This window comes from Esox lucius, chromosome 11 (genome assembly GCF_011004845.1).
Source record: "Esox lucius isolate fEsoLuc1 chromosome 11, fEsoLuc1.pri, whole genome shotgun sequence".
Lineage (NCBI taxonomy): Eukaryota > Metazoa > Chordata > Actinopteri > Esociformes > Esocidae > Esox > Esox lucius.
In genome coordinates this window covers 48514767-48536328 of record NC_047579.1, presented here as the reverse complement: position 1 = coordinate 48536328, position 21562 = coordinate 48514767, and the positions used below count along the sequence as shown (strand labels likewise).

Sequence of the window (21562 nt, the reverse complement as noted above, 5' to 3'; positions counted from 1 at the left end):
TTCGAGTGTGATGTGTGGGTTCATGCATCTCTGGTAGAAGCTTCGGGTTGGTGCGTCGGTCTCTAGTTTTGAACGTCAGAACAGAGCGGGAGAGCGCACGATTCCGGGACATACATCGCTTTTCTGGAAACAACTGGTGTACGGGCCTCTACGCATACCTTTATATTTGGTAAGCATTACAGTCATTTTATAATCTGTTTTAGCCATTTTCGCTTTGAAATTAGGGTCAAAAAGTGTGAAAGTTTAAACTCTAGGTGAGTTGACAGACATCAAAATCATGTGGTTGAATGCTGTACCAGCGTGTCCCTACGTTGTCTTGCTAAGCAAGCTAAGCTAACTAGCTATGACCAAAGCAAATACATGGCTGGTTATTGTCATCTGTTAGCTATTGAACAACTTAGTTCTATGTAGGTAGTTTCCTTGCAAAGTTGAATCTTCATTTTTACTGGGTTGGAAATTCTACAAGAACGGATTTAAATGTTGCTCAGCCTAGGCGCATCAACCATTTAAATGACGTAACTACTCTACTCATACTGTAATCTAGCCCGCTGTTTATCTGGCAACTATTTAATTCAGTGCTGTGACAAATGGTAATAACTATTACCCCTAGCTGGTTGGCCTGCTAACAAGTGTTTTCAATTTGTAGCAATGATAGCGACATCATTTACGCACTGGGCATTCCATCCTCAGCATAATTAGCAAAGCAGTTTAGTAAATACTATTGTAATTTCGTTCTGACACTTGTTTTTGCCCTCGAACACCTATTAGATTAAACAAATTTGATTTTAGTGAACAAAACTTGATTGTGCGACTCGGGAAAGCCTTAATTTGCCCTGTTGTAGGCCATTACATGCGGTTACTTTTTGACATTATAGAACATGTATTTTCCAATCGTTTAGTTAATTCAAACAAACTATTCACTGAGGTTGTTTGATCATAATTCACCCGTGTTAATATAGTACACATACACATCCCTAGAATTATACTTTTCATTTTACCTGTAATTGTGTTACTATGGCAACGTGTGGACCAACATTTTTGTCAACAAAGACCACAAACAGTAATGATCTTTTTAATGTGTGAATGTGCAGAAGTACATGTGTACTGCCAGTAGAGGCTTAGACCCTGGTCCACCCTAGGCCATTTTACTGTTGTAATTGCACTGGTAAACCGTTTACAATTTTACATTCTCCAAGGACGTTCTTGTTCATAAGTGTAGATCTGTTGCTCAGGTGTTCCGATGGCGTCGGATGGCGTTGCACAGCTGGTTGACTCTCTGGCTAAAACTCAGGTGACTGAGGGAGAGTTGAGCTATAAGGGCCAAGGATGCAAATTTGACAATGCTGAATCGGGTAAGAATTTCCTCCACCCTAGGTAGTGATGCTAAATGTGTTCTCCATCAGGCAATTGTGGTTCGTGTTTTTAAACCCCCTGCACACGCACTCACTCTTTGTCTTTCTAGTGGAAAACATGGTGAAAGAGATCCAGGAGTTTAAAGGGTTGAAGGCACTCAGGCTGGAGGGGAACACTTATGGAGTGGAGGCAGCACAGGCCATCGCTAAAGCCCTGGAGACCAAGACTGAATTTAAGGTACCAACCTGGTTTTTAAAGATATTTAATGTTGGCATGAAACAGTACCCCTTCCGATGCCAGCATATTCATTTTGTTGACCGTGAACAGTTTTACACTACCTGTGTTGGGATGTGCCGTGAATGGCGTCATTCTTTTACACCTAAAAAGCAGTGAATAAGTATTAAGCTAAAGACCCTATTCTGTAAAGTTTCAAATGATTAAGAGAGATAAACGGCATGAATGAAGAATTGGATGCCGTACAACCCATTAAAAACATTCAGCAAACTAACCTTCTATTGTCCTCACTGTATATCCTGCAGTACTGTTACTGGAGTGACATGTTTACTGGGCGACTGCGTTCTGAGATCCCTCCAGCCCTGGTAAGACGCTATTTTCTTTCTTCCTGTTGAGTTTGATAGCTTAAAGGTGGTCCGGGATTATAAACCGTTCCAACCATCCTGATCTTCCCTGTCCAGAACTCCCTGGGTGCCGCCCTGATGACAGCCGGCGCCAGATTGACCGTGCTGGACCTCAGTGATAACGCCTTTGGACCAGACGGGGTGAAGGGCATTGAGAAGCTGCTCAAGAGCACCGCCTGTCACACGCTGCAAGAACTGCGGCTCAACAATTGCGGCATGGGCATTGGTGGAGGCAAGGTGGGCAGACTGTGTCCTGTTTGATAGCGGCTTTACAGTAAAATGTTACAGAGCGGAGATTCTCCAACACAGAGTTTGGCATGCTTGTTGTGGTCTAGCCTGTGATTGTAAATGATCTTCCATCAAATGTAGGTTGTGTTAAAGGGCCGCTACATTAGCTTAATATGTCTTCAGTCTCTCCTCGCTCGCTCGCTCGCCGGAACAACGGGGGTCGGGGGGGGGGGGGCAGCTGACGATAAGTGAGCGAATCCCTCCGGGTGCCGTTTTCTGACTGTGTGTGACGTATGCTTGGCCTCCTCAGATCTTGGCTGCAGCGCTGATGGAGTGTTATAAGCAGTCTTCTGCTCAGGGCAGCCCCCTCGGGCTGAAGGTGTTTATCGCGGGCAGGAATCGTCTGGAGAACGACGGGGCCACTGCACTCGCACAGGCCTTCCAGGTACAGACCGTGGCTCCTCAGCAGGCCGTTTGGACTTCTGGGCTACGTGCATTGAACCACTGTGGTGACGTGAACTGTAAGACTCTCGTTGGCATTCGTGCCAGGAGCTGCATGGTTGAAGCGCACGCCAACCCAGTGCCACTGACGAGACCAGTTGAACTGTACTGACTGTGACCATGGACGGACCATTTTATGGATATTTGCAAATTTTTGCATGAGATCGCAGGAGTGGTTTAGGTGAAACCGTCTTATCTACATTATTAAATCCAAAAAGGCTGGTGTCCTGGTTGTTATGAACATCATAATCTGTATAAATACTTTATTATTCTGAATTCTAATGGGATATAGGTGTGCATTTGAAAGTTGTCATTGATACACTATAGACCTAATATATGGTGTATATAGCTATATTTTCCTGATCCTACTGTATAACCTTGTGTTCTCCCTCAGCTGATGGGCAGTCTGGAGGAGGTTCACATGCCCCAGAATGGAATCAACCACGCCGGGGTGACAGCCCTGGCCACAGCCATGCAACACAATCCCCAGCTCCGGGTCCTCAACCTCAACGACAACACCTTCACCAAGAAAGGAGCTATCGCCATGGCACAGGTACAGTAGTGGTTTGGTATAACAGGGAAACACAGCAGGAAGTTTAACAATCATGAAATGCATTTGACATATTTTCACGGAAACAACATGCACTCACCTAAAGGATTATTAGGAACACCTGTTCAATTTCTCATTAATGCAATTATCTAATCAACCAATCACATGGCAGTTGCTTCAATGCATTTAGGGGTGTGGTCCTGGTCAGGACAATCTCCTGAACTCCACACTGAATGTCAGCATGGGAAAGAAAGGTGATTTAAGCAATTTTGAGCGTGTCATGGTTGTTGGTGCCAGACGGGCCGGTCTGAGTATTTCACAATCTGCTCAATTACTGGGATTTTCACGCACAACCATTTCTAGGGTTTACAAAGAATGGTGTGAAAAGGGAAAAACATCCAGTATGCGGCCGTCCTGTGGGCGAAAATGCCTTGTTGATGCTAGAGGTCAGAGGAGAATGGGCCGACTGATTCAAGCTGATAGAAGAGCAACTTTGACTGAAATAACCACTCGTTACAACCGAGGTATGCAGCAAAACATTTGTGAAGCCACAACACGCACAACCTTGAGGCGGATGGGCTACAACAGCAGAAGACCCCACCGGGTACCACTCATCTCCACTACAAATAGGAAAAAGAGGCTACAATTTGCACAAGCTCACCAAAATTGGACAGTTGAAGACTGGAAGAATGTTACCTGGTCTGATGAGTCTCGATTTCTGTTGAGACATTCAGATGGTAGAGTCAGAATTTGGCGTAAACAGAATGAGAACATGGATCCATCATGCCTTGTTACCACTGTGCAGGCTGGTGGTGGTGGTGTAATGGTGTGGGGGATGTCTTCTTGGCACACTTTAGACCCCTTAGTGCCAACTGGGCATCGTTTAAATGCCACAGCCTACCTGAGCATTGTTTCTGACCATGTCCATCCCTTTATGACCACCATGTACCCATCCTCTGATGGCTACTTCCAGCAGGATAATGCACCATGTCACAAAGCTCGAATCATTTCAAATTGGTTTCTTGAACATGACAATGAGTTCACTGTACTGAAATGGCCCCCACAGTCACCAGAGCTCAAGCCAATAGAGCATCTTTGGGATGTGGTGGAACGGGAGCTTCATGCCCTGGATGTGCATCCCACAAATCTCCATCAACTGCAAGATGCTATCCTATCAATATGGGCCAACGTTTCTAAAGAATGCTTTCAGCACCTTGTTGAATCAATGCCCCGTAGAATTAAGGCAGTTCTGAAGGCGAAAGGGATTCAAGCACAGTATTAATATGGTGTTCCTAATAATCCTTTAGGTGAGTGTATGTGGTAATAAAACGTATCGTTATAATCATTGTAAAGAGTCAAGTCAGGACTAATATAACTAGCAAGTTCCTGCCCCGATCTGGCCACTGCAAAAAATATTGAAAAATAATAATAATATCATAGCATTATAAACTCATTATCCTCCAGTTGTTTCGTAAACTGGCACAAGCATAAATAACGACCTTGCAGCTCTTGTGCTCAAGAGTTGAGCAGTGATGTGACGCGTGGCTGTCTCGTATTGTTTCCCAATAAAACATTTAAAAACTCACCTAAGTCCCTCAAGCGAAGAATGCGGCGAAGGATAACAAAACATTTTTACCTCGGTGCGAAAAATTCACCTGTTTGGACTTAAGTGGAACTCGGATGCACTGTGTCGTCTGTCGTAGGTTCCCAGCTAGAGCGGGTCAAATGTGGGTCTTATTACAAAGGTACTGACAACTTTTGCTAACAGTCCCTGACCAGCCATGCCAATAGCAAACAGCCCCGGATCTGCATGCCAGCCAAGCGGGTAGCTACAATCCATCTTCAACCCTTGAGGTACATTTTCTCCCATATTAAGTTTGCTTGTCTGTAGGCATTGACATGGAAGCCAAAGCTTTTAATAAACATGCTGTTGTGTATGTGGGACAATATCTTGGTGCCACTCGCTAACTTGAAACAAACGTCTTCGCTAGAATTTGCAGTATGAACTCTAACATTGGAAAAACCATCAAGTATTTAAACAAAATAACCTGAGGAATTGAAGGAATCTACAAAAGTACCTACAGCAAAAAAAGTACCTGTTTTTGGAGCTGAAAATCATGGAAGTTGACGATTTTGGATATTGCGCATGTCAATATTTCAATTTAGATTATAATTTGATTAATCGTGCAGCCCTAATGTGATGTTAAAAGTATGAACGTAGTTTGGATGATTTAAATATCCAGAATGCATTTAGTAAAGGACTAAACATGTATAGTAACAAACGTATTTTGTTATGTTGTTATGCTGATAAATTTAAGGAGCTAAATCTGTCGTTTGGGGAGATCACAGAAGAAGCAGCCCTTTTGGTGGCACAGTCGGTTGAGGGCAAAGCCACACTGGAGAAGGAGGGACAGTAAAAAGGTTTTATGGGCCAGTGGCAAAAAAAAAACATGTTGAGCCAGGTTATGAAATGACTGCTAAGGGGTACTAGTTCTATTTTTAAAGACAGGATAAGTAGTGGTCTTTCGTTTTTCAAAGATTCATGCATGTTGTTGGCTTCTACTCTAATCGATTATCTTCCCATGATCACTTGGTTTGGGGTGTAGGTTTGTTGGTGGTTCCAAACTGTTCTGGCAGTTGGTACACAATCATACTCTAACACTTTTCTGTTTGTTTTTCCCCCTCCTCAGGCTCTGAAACATTTGCGCAATGTCCAGGTGATAAACTTTGGAGACTGTCTGGTTCGTTCGGAGGGTGCAATAGCCATCGCCGAGGCGGTCACAGAGGGGCTTCCCATCCTCAAGGTACCGGGCGGTATTTGACTAGTCCCATTCTCGGCTGCATGATCATTTACTGTTCTTGAGTTTTTAAAAAGTAAAAACCTAACTCCTTCTGTCTCTTTCACATACCCCCCCATTTAAGGAGCTAAATCTGTCGTTTGGGGAGATCACAGAAGAAGCTGCCCTTTTGGTGGCACAGTCGGTGGAGGGCAAAGCCACACTGGAGAAACTGGATTTAAATGGTACGTGTGGGCACAAGCCTGACTTAGATGGTGTAAAAACATGTGGACACACGCCTGACTTACATGGCGTAAAAACTGCATTGAGAATGTTGCATCAGCTTGTGTTGTTTCCTTAGCGTCTGTAGTGTTCATGGGGGCGTTTGTGCTCTGTGTGTTGGAACTCTTAGGTAACTGCATTGGAGTGGGGGGTTGTGATGCTCTCAGAGAGGTGATGGAAGGTCTGAACATGGGAAACAGACTGGGAACACTGAGGTACTGGACTGGAATGGGAACTTACCTGGCCTCTGTCTCAACCGTCTGGCCTCACGGACCTTCATGAGAAATATTTGCGTAATCTGTCTACCTGCAGTGATGATGAAGGAGAGCCAGAGGACGATGATGATGATGAGGAGGAGGATGAGGAGGAGGAGGAGGACGAGGACGACGATGATGAGGAGGAGGAGGATGATGAGGAGGAGGAAGAGGAAGATGAGGAGGAAGATGAAGAAGAGGAGAGCAGTGTGAAGGTGTCCACCCCACCGTCTGCACCCCGTCCCCCAGATGCTGCTTCCTTCCTCTGCTTCCCTTCCCCAGACAAGCTGCTCAAACTGGGCACAAAGAGGGCCGTGCTCATTGAACAGCAGGTGAACATCCTGTCAGAGAGAACCTGTATTGCGTTACTTTTTACTTGTTGTTGCAAAGTGTGATTGAAATTGATTCGTATTTAATTTTAACTTCAATTCTCTAGACATGATTTTAAAACTGACATTCCTACCACCCTGCTTGAAAATTAGTAGACGTGTCGTTTTGGATTTGTCAGAAATGTAGGCCTAAAAGCGTTGTTTCTTGTTTCAGCATTACATTATTGCCTTGATGCTTGGTCTGGAATATTTGTATTCTATATTCTTATTTTCACTGTCACTTAGAGTCTTTGTGTGGCTTATCCATCCTCAGATTTTGTGTGTTTGAGTCTCATTACAGTCAAAACAAATTATGCATTAGGATTTGTTCAGGATAGACAAAACGTATCTGGCAACAACCTTCAGTAGCTGCGTTATAGAGTTTTATTGAGACTATTTCTAGTGCATTTTCGAAGTACGCATCCGTGCATGCTTTTTGGGGTAACGTAGGATAGATCACCGCCTTGACCTGTAAGAGAGGAGGGGTTTCCACGATTCTCTTGTCTTTTCTCTTGCCACAAAAGTCAGTTATTCCCACTTATATTTATGTTTATTGTATCAATGTTATTCACAAATGAGAGAAAAATGAACAGTGTTGTGCCATGAAATGAAATAGCTTTGGTAGCGTAACGTTCATATTCAGTCTCACTAGCAATTGCTCAATTCTTATGACTATTCCAAGTAGTTAGTTAGATACTAGTAAGCCTATTACTGGCTAATAAGCTGTTAAAACGGCCAGTGGCAAAAGCCATGCAGTTCATAGATGCTATTTGTGGTGGAGGTAAATTTAATAAGAAACATTAGTCAGTTCAACACAATGCTTAATGTTGTCTAGTGAAATATTCCAACTTGGCGTGAAAATCATGTGATCTAATGTCGAGATGTTATACCGACACCCGCACACTTCTAGCTGTGTGGTGTGGTGGTTAAAGAGAGCCTCTCCCCGGGCTTTGAATCCAGCGCGGGCAACGGCGTTTCCTACTTTTAAATGCGGGCTGGCTTGACTGGGCTTGCCTGCTTCCTTTTCTGGTTCTCCGTTATTCTCTGCGGCTGTTTTAATCACTAATGACCCAAACGATCTGTGTCCCTTTTCATTTGGGGGAAATGGTAGCATTTTATTTTCACTTTGAAATATGGAATGTTTTGTTTAAATCAGTCACAAATCAATCACAATTGTGACCCATAGTTTGTGACCCAACAGGGGGGAGATAATGCTCGTGAAGTCACTATGGTTTACACAACGGAACACTTGGTGGGATCCTGGGTGGCGTCTGTCTCTGTCCGTCTGTCTCTGTCTGTCTTCTCTTTCACCAAACGGTCTGTGGGGTTTCCTTTTTGCAGGTAGATGTGGCTGATGCTTTTAAAACTGCGGAGGCTTTCCTGAAGATCTCTTCAGTGTATAAAGAGGAGGATGAGGAGGTTAAGAGTGCTGTCTTGGACAGTATTGGTGAGGCACCTTTTTGATCTCATTAGTCTTTATGTGCCAAATCCTTTTGTACTAAGCATTATTTAGGCAAGGCTAACATTTTGAGTCCATGGATTTGGGATGTTTTGTGCTGATCAGAAGTGTGTGTTCTTTTTGCTGTGTAGATACAGTTCTCCGGAAAGCCTTTGCCAACCCTTCTTTCCAAGGCTTTAGCTTTGTATCATCCCTGCTAGTAATGCTGGGACTCCTGAAGGTATGCATGTAAACGCACAGACACTCACAGTTCTTCTACAGGTTAGGTAATGGGTGGATGACACATAAGCCTGAAGTTTTTATTTTACTTCAATTATTAGACATGGAAATGGAGTTGTCATACTGACACTTGATTTTCAAAATGATATGTGGCCTTTTTAAGATTTATTAGTGGAATCTGAATGTACTCACAAATCTGTCATATTAGTGAGGCCACAAAAAGGCCAGGCCAGGTCAACCGGCCAAATATATTGATGGTTTTAGCTGTTACGCCCCGTCTCTGTCCGTCCCCTTCAGAGTGAGGACAAGGTGAAGCCGGTGTGTGTGGTGCCCGGTCATTTGCAAGCACTGGAATACGCCGTGCGTCAGGAATACTTTCCCCAGGAACACATCGCTGTGCTGGAGGCCTTCATGTCCCGGTAAATGCATGAGGGAGGGGCAGCGGCTTAGTTTTCAGGTACCCCCTCCGACACCACACTGCCACGAGGCTCCCCGCGTGCACTGACAACGTGCTCCGTATTTCGCCCCCCGATCAGTCCGCCACAGTTCTAACCTAGCGAAGGTGACTGGTGAAACTGTATAGCGCTGAAAGATGGTGACTGTCTGCTTGTGACCCTCAGGCACAGCCAGGCCCTGGAGCCGTGCGCCGGTGCCAGGAACCGCCTCAAGTTGACACTGGAGCGAGTCCGGCATGAGAGCTGAAGAGCACAGAACCACAGAGACACTCTCGCTTCGGCAGACTTCTGAACAGAACTGCCCCCCCCCCCCCCCCCCCAGACACACGGGGCTCTTTAGTGCAACACAAAAAGGACGGACCGTGAACCCAACCAGCACACATGACCACTGCGCTCTAATCTCCCCGACTCAGAAGACTTCCAGACTGAGCTTCTTACCTTACCTGGTGGACATTTGTTTTAGATGGAGTATGATCACACAGGCAACCATGTGGGAGATCATGTGTGATTGGCCTCTGGCCTCATTCACAGGGAAAGGACTAAATTGCGGTCTTCAACACAAGTTCTCATTAATGGTTTTATATATAAAAAAAATTGTAAAGAAAAATAAAAAGGGTAAAATAATACAAATTCTGATACATTGTGTCCTATGTATTGCTCTGGAAATATCTTATAATGATACCATAATCAAAAGTGAAGTGCTGAATACATTTTTAGATTAATCCAACTATTAATTTTGACACTTTGGGTGTTTAGTTTGAGTGTGTATGCCTATACTATATGTTCTGGTCCTGTGAACATTTCAATTTGACAATTTAGCAAGCCAACACTGCCATGAATAAGGCTCTATTTCTTCAACCATATTTACATACTTCTGCTGTGGGACTATTTAATTGGGTGAATGTATTTCCTCCACCTGCTTTTTCTGACCTATACTCCTGTGGCTTGTACTGAGCAGGCAGACAGCAACAACTATTTCACATAGATTTTACTGAACGTATTCCCAGATAAGGGATAATGTATTGGGGTAATTGTCTATGTTTTTGCAGTACATAAATGGTACCATTAAATGAAGCAGAACACCATTGTACTTGATCCATTTCTATGGGTGGGAAAGTGACAGGGCCTGGGAAGTGGTTTCGAATGAACACTTCCACATCGACTAATGCTGCTCATAAGCTGTATGGGCCACAAATATAATTTGATCTACATATCCTCAACTAATATAGAATGACCACCTGAATACCCACAATGAGTAGTATTAAATCAGGCTCTACATACCCACATCTAATATTCCAAAGTTATTGGGTGAGTACAGTACAGTGTGTTTTTGTTCCACGTTGTTAGTCCGCATCCCACTGCCAGTGTTCCTAAGAAGCTAAGTAAGATGGGAGACCAGACACTGCTGGAAGTGGTGTGGGAGGTGTGAGTAAGCTGTACTCTTTGGTGTGAAGACCATCTCCCAATGTCCCAGGGCAGTGAACGGGACATTGCCCTGCAGAGAGCACTGCCTTTTAGGAACAGCGCCGGAGAAAATTGAGACCACTGCATGTTGATCTTTCCTTTCCATACACAGTTGAAAAGGAATGTTTTGAGTGAGGAAGACTATCAGGCTATACCAGATATAACTTGAAGTGTCTTCTTTCAGTGTCACTAGTTATATTTTTTGAAATAACTACTTGAGTAATGCTAGAGAACAAAAGCAGGAATCAAACTGTAGTAAAGTTTTCCTCCTGATAACAGTAATGTAGCCTGAATAGAACCCCTGACCTTTGGGAAGTGGGCAGCTCACTGGAAGTCAACAGTTTGCTGTTAATTGAAATCTGGTCTAACCTGTCAGAAAATGTATTGCTGTGGTGTTAATATGAGGTTAGGGGTCATGAGGGCAGAAGTCAAAACTAAAGAATTTACCAAAGCAGTGCTTAAGAGCCCACTCGCTGTTGTAATTGGTTAGTCATTCTAGCTATTTAGAAGTCTAGTATGTACGTGAAGACATTTGGCGCTCATATTCTCCGTTGTACACAGCACTTTGGAAAACCATACTGACTTTTCCTCAAGTTGGACACTGACGCTTTTTGGGAAGGCTACATACTGAATGCATTGGATATAGAATTCCACAGATTCCATCATAAAGGTATGTTTATATTATACAATGTAATATGGGAGCATAAAACACATTTGTCATATAGAACATGTTGTTAGGCTACAGACAAACAGACAGATAGTTGTTTTGGGATTCCGTAACCTCTTAAAATCCTAGCATTGGCAAATACAGAATGTCCATTAATGTTAATTAGTTGGAAATTGGAATATCCATAAGTCTGCCATAAGAAATGCATCTACTGTTTTTACTGTATTTACATGATTTATTCCAAGTTGGAAGTGTATTAATATTGGAGAAAGTATTTTCAAAGGCTTTGATATGGAACGCATGCTTAACTGTACCTACGTGAGGCCTACAGTCTTCCTGTTTGTGTTTTTTTTCCCCCCCTCAACCTGCGACAGATGTGGTACGCGGTGAATTGGTCGAGTGCGTGGCTAACCTGGGTTTTCATACTCTTGGACACACTTTCACCAGCTCAAGCAGGAAAGTGCCCAAAGGTCTGCATCTGTGACAACTCCAAACTCATTGTGGCCTGTATCAACAAGAATCTCACTCAGGTTCCCGCCACAATAGATGAGGTGTGAGATGTATTTAATCATCAAAAATCATAAATCACGGATGTCTCACAGGACATTTCATACGGTTTTAACCTTTATTTGTGATGTGAATCCAATTACATCGTTTAGCTACAGTATGCTCGACATGCATGCATCCACCCACACACAATCCTTTCTTTTTTACACCACTTTCTTTTCATTAGATTACAGTGAAACTGGACCTGAGTAAAAATGACATCCAGGTGCTACCAGTCAATGCGTTCCTGCACACACCGCACCTCACCCACCTCACCTTGCGTCGATGTAACATCAGAACAATACGCGAGGGGGCCTTTCGAACACTAGGCCGCCTGGTCTACCTCAACCTGGCCAACAACAACATTGAGATACTTTACCAGGTAAGGCACGGCACCCAGACGTCCAGGGACATTAAGTCCATGAGCAGGATGGCCACATGTAACATGTTTATGCACTTTGGGTGACAAAGCCTTATTACATTCCCATCAATGTCTTTGTGTTTAACATGTATTGAAGTTATGACTACAGTTATCATCTCTTTGCTCTAAGTCGGGGCTAACCGCGTTGAGGGCATGAAATTAATAATACTATAATGTTGTATTATTAGTGTGGAAGATGGAAAATGTTCGCGATTTATACAAATAAGAACTTCTCAGAGTCTGGTATAACAGTTGATTATTTCAAGTTTAATTACGTGGCGCCACGGGAACAACCGTCACAACGCTGACAGAGAAACAGTACAGAGACTAGCAAAGTAGCATCATGACAGATTGTTCTGATTATGCGTTTCAAGCTTATATCCTTCTCCAACAGTACAGATGACGGAATTAGCATTTGCCGAATGTACATACAATAGTAGCCACTACGGTGTAGTCTAAAAATGCAAGGTTGCACAAATAGCTCCAGGAGACAGAAAATCATAGAATGTCGGTTGCCCAGACAGCCTGGTCAAAGGCTGAGATATAACAATCTGGACAGTTACTATATGGGGACTTAAGTTGACTATGCTCTTCTCAATAAGGAATAGAGCTCAGTTCACCTATAGGATGTTAGTTATAATAACCCCCTGCTGTTCAAGAGCTTCCTCCTAGAGAACAGTTTCTTATGGCGGTTTTATGGCATAGGCCTGTTTCTCTTACTGCTTAAAGGAGCCAAAGCCCTAATCAGCCGACATTCCATTCATCACTGCCCCTGAACACAAGACACTGGCCTTATAACTTGGGGACAGAGAGAAAGACTATTTTTTAGCATATGTCTAATTGATCACACATACAGAGTACAAGACCCTTCTAATAAGATAATGAATAAATAAGAATGCCAATAAATTAATTTTCTACATTAGTAAGGCAGTCTGATAATGCTATTAATTTCATAATATAATACACACTGAGGTATGAATCATTTGGAGTTATTCCATTTCTTTGCACTCTTATTGGAGGCCTTGATGGTAGAGTTGCCAGACAAAAGCCACTGCTAAGTAAAAGGGACAAGACAGCTTCGCTTGGAGGTCTCCAAAAGGCTATATATATTACTATATAGTAATATAGTCTTGTTCTGGTCTGTTGCAAATCCCCTCCTCATACCGATGTAATGAGCAATGTCTTTAACTTAACCTAGAAAGGAGAAAGCAGAATGGATATAGAACTGGACGTTTTAATCCAATAGGTGACCAGATTTGGATCTCTTGTTATTATTTCCGATAAATCACTGGTCAGTCTACGTAAAACATTAGATCTAATTTTACTTTTTTATTATTATCATCCAACAATGGCGCCTTATTATCATCCTAAGCACAGAACTCTTGTAAATATGTACACATTATTTTGTGTTTTTATCAAGTGGTTTAATAATAATAATAAATTATATTTATATATAGCGCTTTTCAGGGACCCAAAGACGCTGTACAATAGTGACATGGAACAGAAAACAAACAGAAACACAAGAAATACTATGAGAAAACAACAAAGATTGAGTGTGTGGAATTTGGCGTGGCTATGGGTAGGCGATTTTGAACAGATGAGTCTTGAGGCGTTGGTGGAAGATGGGGATAGTCTCAGAGTCACGGATGGTTTTGGGGAGAGAGTTCCAGAGATGAGGAGCAACCCTTGAGAATGTCCTGTCACCAAAGCCTTTGAGCTTGGACTTGGGGATTATGAGGGGGCCTGCAGTACTGGAACGGAGTGTGAGGTCTACAATTTTATCCCTGATGTCCTTACACAGCACTCTGTTCTTGCCCATTGTGGAGAGGTTGGAGTCTGTTTGATTGAATGTGTGGACAGGTGTCTTTATATAGGTAATGAGTTCAAACAGGTGCAGTTAATACAGGTAATGAGTGGAGAACAGGAGGAATTCTTAAAGAAAAACAGAACAGGTCTGTGAGAGCCGGAATTCTTACTGGTTGGTAGGTGATCAAATACTTATGTCATGCAATAAAATGCTAATTAATTATAAAAAAATCATACAATGAGATTTTCTGGATTTTTGTTTTAGACTCTGTCTCTCAAAGTTGAAGTTTACCTATGATAAAAATAACAAACCTCTACATGCTTTGTAAGTAGGATAACCTGCAAAATCGGCAGTGTATCAAATACTTGTTCTCCCCACTGTATTTGTGTATCATCAGCATATCAGTAAAAATTAAGGTTGAAGTGACGAAGGATTTGACCAAGGGAAATTATGTAGGTGATGAAGAGTAGGGGACCAAGTACTGAGCCCTGGGGGACACCTTGAGTGACTGTGGCTGAATCTGAGTTTAGGCCTTTGGGTTGGATGAAATGGGTTTGGTTAATAAGATATGAATTCAGCCAGGAGAGTGCAGTTCCCTCAACGCACAGCCCCTCGAGCCTGGTGAGCAGAATCTGGTGGTTAACGGTGTCAAAGGCAGCACTCAGGTCCAGGAGAATCAGGATGTTGAGGGAACCGGCATCAGCAGAAAGGAGAAGGTCATTGACGACTTTGAGGAGTGCAGTTTCTGTGCTATGGATTGGCCGGAAACCAGACTGAAGAGGCTCATATAGGTTTGGAGCCACTGTCAGTTTAACACTACTTGTCTTGGCTAGCTAGCTAGCTGGTTTATGTTTTTGTGTAGGGAAAATGCATCTGAGCACAATATCAGGTTATATGCTTCACTTGCCTACCAGTTCCTGAATTTTGAAAACAATATTTGAGGAATTGCCTGAAGTGTGAAATGGAAATCACAGCAGTCCTGAGGATGAGTACTTGTGCGACTATAAAGTCTTTTGAACTTTGTTGTGTATTTACCTTTATGGCACAGTCTTACCCTCTCATTTCTGGAGGAGGCAATATTCTGAGACTTGACCTGTATTGGTTGATACTTGGCAAGATGTATTACCAGTTGTTTTATTGCTCTTAAGTGATATGAGATTCAATGAAAAGCCATGTTGGATCCCATTGTACTTATTGTATCTCCACCACCACGTCAGTCTGGGGGGACCATCTACCTGTGACTGTGTTCATGATACAGGATTTCCTCTTGTGACTTACTGGTTAGTAGAATGTTCTATTGTTTTCCGATGATAATATTCAGTGTGAATATTCTAACTCATCCTCAAATTCAGCCTGCGAGGGTTTTATTGCTTCCATACAACAAGGGATCAATATAAAGGTGGGAAAGACACTTTTGGACTTCTACAAGTAATGTTAAACACACAGTCCATGCATCCACACAACTTTTCCTAGCCATTTAATGTGGCATAAATCAGCACATTCCCTAACTCTCCCTCACTACCAATCAAACAGGAGTCGTTTGACGGCCTGTCGTCCCTGAAGCAGCTGACACTGGACCATAACCGTGTGGAGGAGATCCAGCCAGGGGCCTTCACTCAGCTGGGCGTCCTCAACATGCTGTCCCTCACACACAACCAGCTGGTCTACATGCCCAACATGGCCTTCCAGGGCCTGCACAACATCAAGGGGCTTCACCTCGGTTACAATTCCCTCAACAACCTTGCCCCGGAGGCCTTTGCAGGCCTCTTCACCCTGACACGCCTCAGCCTCGACCACAATGAGCTGCAGTTCTTCCCTACACAGACTATGACCAGGTTGGGGGGCAAATAAAAAGCCTGTAGGAAGTCTACATATTTAAAGTGAAATATCTTTTACTGTGAAAATAAATAAAGTCAAAAAATCCTAACGTCATATAAAATGCTAATTAAAAAAAGTGTCACTGTGGTACTGACACAAACATAATGTAAAAATTTTTCAAGGTGGTGTAAACTTTCTAAAGGCTCTCTAAATGTTCTCTACCGGTGGCTTACACTATTGTTGCATGGTTCGATAAGCTTTTTAAGTTAATTTTCTCTTCTTCATTTAAGACTGGTTGAAGTCACCCGCCTAGATCTGAGCTACAACCCCATAACATACCTAGGTGAGGATGCTGTCTCCATGCCTAAACTTGCCTACCTCTACCTAGACCACATATCTCTCCAGGACCTCTCAGACACGGCCATGTCCCAGGCTCCCCTCCTCTCCCATCTGGACCTCAGCCATAACCAGCTACGCTACATGGAGCCCCTCTCTGGCCCCAAAGAGCTAGCCCGCCTCAATCTGACAGGAAACCCCATCAATTGTAACTGCTACCTGAGGCCCCTGAAGGAGTGGGCAAAGAAGGGGAAGGTGAAGCTACTGGGGGTCTGTGCGGGTCCCCCGCACCTCACTGATGAGTCCCTGGAGGCAGTAGGGCCCTTGGAGCTGCGCTGCCGGAGCAGGGAGGACATGATAAAGGAGGAGTTTGAGGAACACGAGGAGAGCAGAGAGCGTGCACTGCCCACAGCCAAACCTAAGGAGAGGAGCAAGTGCCCATCTAACTGTGACTGCAACGTGAGTTGTTTTTCACTAAGATAGTGCTTAGGGATGGTGTAATTTTGTGTCACAAAAGATGTTCAAACTTGTGATACTGGTGATGCAAAAAAGGGCACTGTTGTCCATTTCTTGTTTAAAATGCCCCTCGGAACCCAACCTCATTTCTCTGTCCCCTGTTTAGGTGGAGGCTCAGCATGCCACTTGTGAGAACCGTGGACACACCAAAGTCCCCCGCGGCTTTCCCTCTAACACCCAGCTTCTAGATCTGCGCCGCAACCACTTTCATTTTCTTCCTACTAAGAGTTTCCCCGGCACGGGTCACGTGGTGTCTCTACATCTGGAGCACTGTAAGATCCATGAGATCGACGGTAGTGCCTTCCAGGGCATGAAGGCTCTAGTGTACCTCTACCTGTCTGACAATGATCTCACCTCCCTCAGCCCTGGGACCTTTACTGGGGCCCCTGAACTCACCTACCTCCACCTGGAAGGGAACTGGCTGGCCACATTCCCTGGAGCTGCTCTGGCTCCCTTGTCCAGCCTGCTTGTGCTCCACCTGGAGAGAAACACTATGAGTAAGCTGGATCAGGAAGGCCTGCTCTCCTCAGTCCCCAAGCTGAGAGGACTCTACCTGACCAACAACACCCTATCCATCATAGCCCCAGGAGCTCTCAACTCCGCGCACCTGGACACTCTTCACCTAGGGTCCAATCTGCTTTCAGAGGTGCCTACCGACGGGCTGTCCAAGGCCTCCAGTCTGGCAAAGCTCCATCTCTCTGGAAATCCAATCCGCTGGGTTGGGCCAAAGGCGTTCCTTCCTGTTTCCAAGTGCCTGAAACAGCTGTACATGGACGAGATGGGTCTGGAGAAGGTTGGGGAAACACATCGTTGTTGATAAATAATCTCTGTCCTCAGAGTTAGAAAATGCCTGTGGAGAAATGCACCTCCTGAGTGGTTGCTCCTATCCTCTCCACAGATGTCTCAAGACTCCCTGGCGGGGCTGGGCTATGGGCTGACCACTCTGTCTCTGGAGAGAAACCAGCTAGAGGGGTTGCCTGACCTGAGCCCTCTCATTGGATTAGAGGTCCTCAACCTGGCCCAGAACCCCCTGCTGTGTGACTGCACACTGCTACCGCTCCGCAGGTCAGAAGTCAACTTTCATGCCTATTGGTTGAGAGACACACCAGGTTGATAACTGTGCCTATACAGTTTACAGCAAGAGCTGGGAATTATTGCGCCAAGCTATTAATGTTAGAGACATTTTGATATAGTTTGTGTTTACTTATTTGGGGCGGTCCCTGCTCACCGCTTGAGGGTAGTTTCACTGGGGTTAGGAATCAGGTTGGGAATCAGGTGTTTAAGTTTACATGTAAACTGGAAGTAAGCATGCATGGTTGGAGATGGAGAGTCAGATATTTCTTACTGCTATTAACAAAATGGAGAACTCATGATCATCATCATCACAGTAATTGATGCATCTTCAAATTTGTCAATGCATATTTTAATACATAAATGGGAACATCACGCATTTGTACAATTGGACATTATAAAATTAACATGTCAATAAACATTTATCCACTTTTCAGACGTGTATCCTATTTTAAATGGCAAATGCTTATATGGTCACCTTTAATGTTTATTATAATTGGCCATAGGCTTCATTGAAATCATACATGGTTATCAATGGTTATCATGGTTTCAATGTTTGAATAACAAAATCATCAACATACATAGTTAAACATTTGATGTGTTTTGTTTAAAATATGAATGGAGGGAATACATATAAACAGGTGCTGGTCATAAAATTAGAATATCATCAAAAAGTTGATTTATTTCAGTAATTCCATTCAAAAAGTGAAACTTGTATATTATATTCATTCATTACACACAGACTGATATATTTCAAATGTTTATTTAATTTAATTGTGATGATTATTACTGACAACTAAAGAAAATCCCGAATTCAGTATCTCAGAAAATTTGAATATTACTTAAGACCAATACAAAAAAAAGATTTTTAGAAATGTTGGCCAACAGAAAAGTATGAACATGAAAAGTATGAGCATGTACAGCACTCAATACTTAGTTGGGGCTCCTTTTGCCTGAATTACTGCAGTAATACGGCGTGGCATGGAGTCGATCAGACTGTGGCACTGCTCAGGTGTAATGAGAGCCCAGGTTGCTCTGATAGTGGCCTTCAGCTCTTCTGCATTGTTGGGTCTGGCATATCGCATCTTCCTCTTCACAATACCCCATAGATTTTCTATAGGGTTAAGGTCAGGCAAGTTTGCTGGCCAATTGAGAACAGGGATACTATGGTCCTTAAACCAGGTACTGGTAGCTTTGGCACTGTCTGCAGGTGCCAAGTCCTGTTGGAAAATGAAATCTGCATCTCCATAAAGTTGGTCAGCAACAGGAAGCATGAAGTGCTCTAAAACTTCCTGGTAGACGGCTGCATTGACCTTGGACCTCAGAAACCACAGTGGACCAACACCAGCAGATGAGATGGCACCCCAAACCATCACTGACTGTGGAAACTTTACACTGGACTTCAAGCAACTTGGATTATGTGCCTCTCCTCTCTCCATCCAGACTCTGGGACCTTGATTTCCAAAGGAAATGCAAAATTTACTTTCATCAGAGAACATAACTCAGCAGCAGTACAGTCCTTTTTGTCTTTAGCTCAGGCAAGACGCTTCTGATGCTGTGTCTTGCTCAAGAGTGGCTTGACACAAGGAATGCGACAGCTGAAACCCATGTCTTGCATACGTCTGTGAGTGGTGGTTCTTGAAGCACTGACTCCAGCTGCAGTCCACTCTTTGTGAATCTCCCCCACATTTTTGAATGGGTTTTGTTTCACAATCCTCTCCAGGGTGCGGTTATCCCTATTGCTTGTACACTTTTCTACCACATGTTTTCCTTCCCTTCGCCTCTCTATTAATGTACTTGGACACAGAGCTCTGTGAACAGCCAGCCTCTTTAGCAATTACCTTTTGTGTCTTGCCCTCCTTGTGCAAGGTGTCAATGGTCATCTTTTGGACAGCTGTCAAGTCAGCAGTCTTCCCCATGATTGTGTTGCCTACAGAACTAGACTGAGAGACCATTTAAAGGCCTTTGCAGGTGTTTTGGGTTAATTAGCTGATTAGTGTGTGGCACCAGGTGTCTTCAATATTGAACCTTTTCACAATATTCTAATTTTCTGAGATACTGAATGTGGGGTTTTCATTAGTTGTGAGTTATAATAATGAAAATTAAAAGAAATAAACACTTGAAATATAGTCTGTGTGGAATGAATGTATACATTATACAAGTTTAACTTTGTGGATTGGAAATACTGAAATAAATCAACTTTTTGATGATATTCTAGTTTTATGACTAGCACCTGTATATATATATATATGTATATGTATTTTTTTTACCTGAGAGAGACGTGTGTTGGGAAAGGAGTGGAGCGGTAGAGCAGTGCCCAACAACCACTCTGAGAGAGCTGAGCGGGATTTCAGGCAGCTCAACTCCGCTCGTATAATTTGACACACACACACACTGCTAACCCTTAAAGACTGCTAACCCTTAAAGACTGCTAACCCTTTAAGACTGCTAACCCTCAGGCTATACTCAATTTGCATCCTCACTCTCTGCTCAGGTGGATGGAGAATATGACGATGAAGGTGACAGCCACCTGTGGTCACCCCCCTGAGCTCTGGGACCAAAGTGTGAGGGATGTCCATGTCTTTAACAACTGCTCAAGTATCTCCCCTGGCAGGCCCCTCAAAGGACTCAAAACCCCCAAATCAATTAAACCTAAACTCACTCTCCAAAAGATGACCAAAGCAAAAGCCATGCCAGGAAGGTTTCAACCCAAGCCAACCAAGCCAGGAAGGGTTAAACCCAACCCAAAAGCCCTTCCTCTGAAGAACCCCCAAGCACTAGCTTCCAGAAAAGACAAGAAAACATTGTAATTAGTGGTACAAATTTCTTGTAAGTCTACTGATTGGACAGAACTCAATTGGCACAACCTGGCAAGTGCCATTTAATCTCACCTCACTGAATGTAAAATATATTCTCCATAATATACCTGTAAACATTTTATGTTTTCCACTTTTTAACATGTTTTTTCCCCCCAATTTTGTGATATCCTATTTGAGATGAAGGCCTTGTTTATTGGCAACAGCTACTGTTCTGCTCTTCATCTTAATTTTCCCCTAGAAGTATCCTTTTCCCAAGAAGTGTTTATTTTTAGCATTTTAAGATGTCAGGGCAGTTAGAAGAGCCAGAGTGCAAGAGACCCAGTCTTATTCGCAGTATCATACCGTTGCAGTCCAATATATTGACACCCAAGCACTTTTCTTAAATAATTCCCCATTCTTGTAAAATGTATTAAAATGTTAATTCAGCTTTTGTCTGCATACCTTTTTATTGGATTTTCAACACTGCAGAACCTAAAAAATTTTTTATTTTGCCCTAACACATTTACATGTTTAAGAATAAATAAAAAATATTTGTTATGGCTCTTTTTGACAATTTATTGATTAGAAGTTGAACTTGGGTCTGTAGTCAGAGAATTTAGAGAGAATTTGAGAATTGAAAATCCCTTTTCTACAATAGGCCTACAAAGAAAACTGAATTTGGGAAATGAAAATGTAAGCTGAAGGGAAGATGAAGTATTTTAAATTGGTTGACTGCAAAACAGCAGTGTTTTGAAGACACCTGGTGCCACACTCTAATCAGCTAATTAATCCAAAACACCTGCAAAGGCCTTTAAATGGTCTCTCAGTCTAGTTCTGTAGGCAACACAATCATGGGGAAGACTGCTGACTTGACAGCTGTCCAAAAGACGACCATTGACACCTTGCAAAAGGAGGGCAAGACACAAAAGGTAATTGCTAAAGAGGCTGGTTGTTCACAGAGCCCTGTGTCCAAGCACATTAATAGAGAGGCGAAGAGAAGGAAAAGATGTGGTAAAAAAAGTGTACAAGCAATA

At 43.2% G+C, this 21562-nt stretch overlaps 2 protein-coding genes across 4 annotated transcripts; both read left to right on the top strand.

Moving 5' to 3' along the window:
• The first annotated feature begins 13 nt into the window (after positions 1-13).
• Positions 14-10171, top strand: rangap1a (RAN GTPase activating protein 1a). Of its 3 annotated transcripts, none has more exons than XM_010896747.4 (15): positions 14-169; positions 1233-1352; positions 1463-1590; positions 1893-1952; positions 2049-2228; positions 2530-2664; positions 3115-3273; positions 5961-6074; positions 6193-6292; positions 6460-6544; positions 6642-6915; positions 8293-8398; positions 8542-8630; positions 8927-9048; positions 9250-10171. In XM_010896747.4, the coding sequence occupies exons 2-15, from the start codon at positions 1241-1243 to the stop codon at positions 9329-9331; spliced, it is 1746 nt and encodes a 581-aa protein (XP_010895049.2). In that variant the 5' UTR covers positions 14-169; positions 1233-1240; the 3' UTR covers positions 9332-10171. The 3 variants fall into 3 exon arrangements, with proteins under 3 accessions (XP_010895049.2, XP_010895050.2, XP_010895051.2); XM_010896748.4 differs by having other exon boundaries at positions 1220-1352; XM_010896749.4 differs by having other exon boundaries at positions 8927-9086; positions 9250-9338.
• An 822-nt stretch (positions 10172-10993) lies between these two features.
• chadla (chondroadherin-like a) lies at positions 10994-20979 on the top strand. Its single transcript, XM_020051244.2, has 8 exons — positions 10994-11218; positions 11590-11766; positions 11949-12143; positions 15523-15824; positions 16098-16602; positions 16766-17452; positions 17558-17724; positions 20225-20979. Exons 2-8 carry the CDS (start codon positions 11590-11592, stop codon positions 20538-20540), a joined length of 2349 nt encoding a protein of 782 aa, XP_019906803.2. The 5' UTR covers positions 10994-11218; the 3' UTR covers positions 20541-20979.
• The last annotated feature ends 583 nt before the right edge of the window (positions 20980-21562 follow it).

Coding starts and splice junctions, on each gene's coding strand:
- chadla (XM_020051244.2), top strand. CDS start 11,590: ATGTGGTACGCGGTGAATTGGTCGAGTGCGTGGCTAACCTGGGTTTTC. Junction 15,825..16,097: donor CCTACACAGACTATGACCAG/GTTGGGGGGCAA, acceptor TCTTCATTTAAG/ACTGGTTGAAGTCACCCGCC. Junction 17,725..20,224: donor ACACTGCTACCGCTCCGCAG/GTCAGAAGTCAA, acceptor CTCTCTGCTCAG/GTGGATGGAGAATATGACGA.
- rangap1a (XM_010896747.4), top strand. CDS start 1,241: ATGGCGTCGGATGGCGTTGCACAGCTGGTTGACTCTCTGGCTAAAACT. Junction 2,229..2,529: donor TGGGCATTGGTGGAGGCAAG/GTGGGCAGACTG, acceptor TGGCCTCCTCAG/ATCTTGGCTGCAGCGCTGAT. Junction 6,075..6,192: donor AGGGGCTTCCCATCCTCAAG/GTACCGGGCGGT, acceptor CCCCCATTTAAG/GAGCTAAATCTGTCGTTTGG.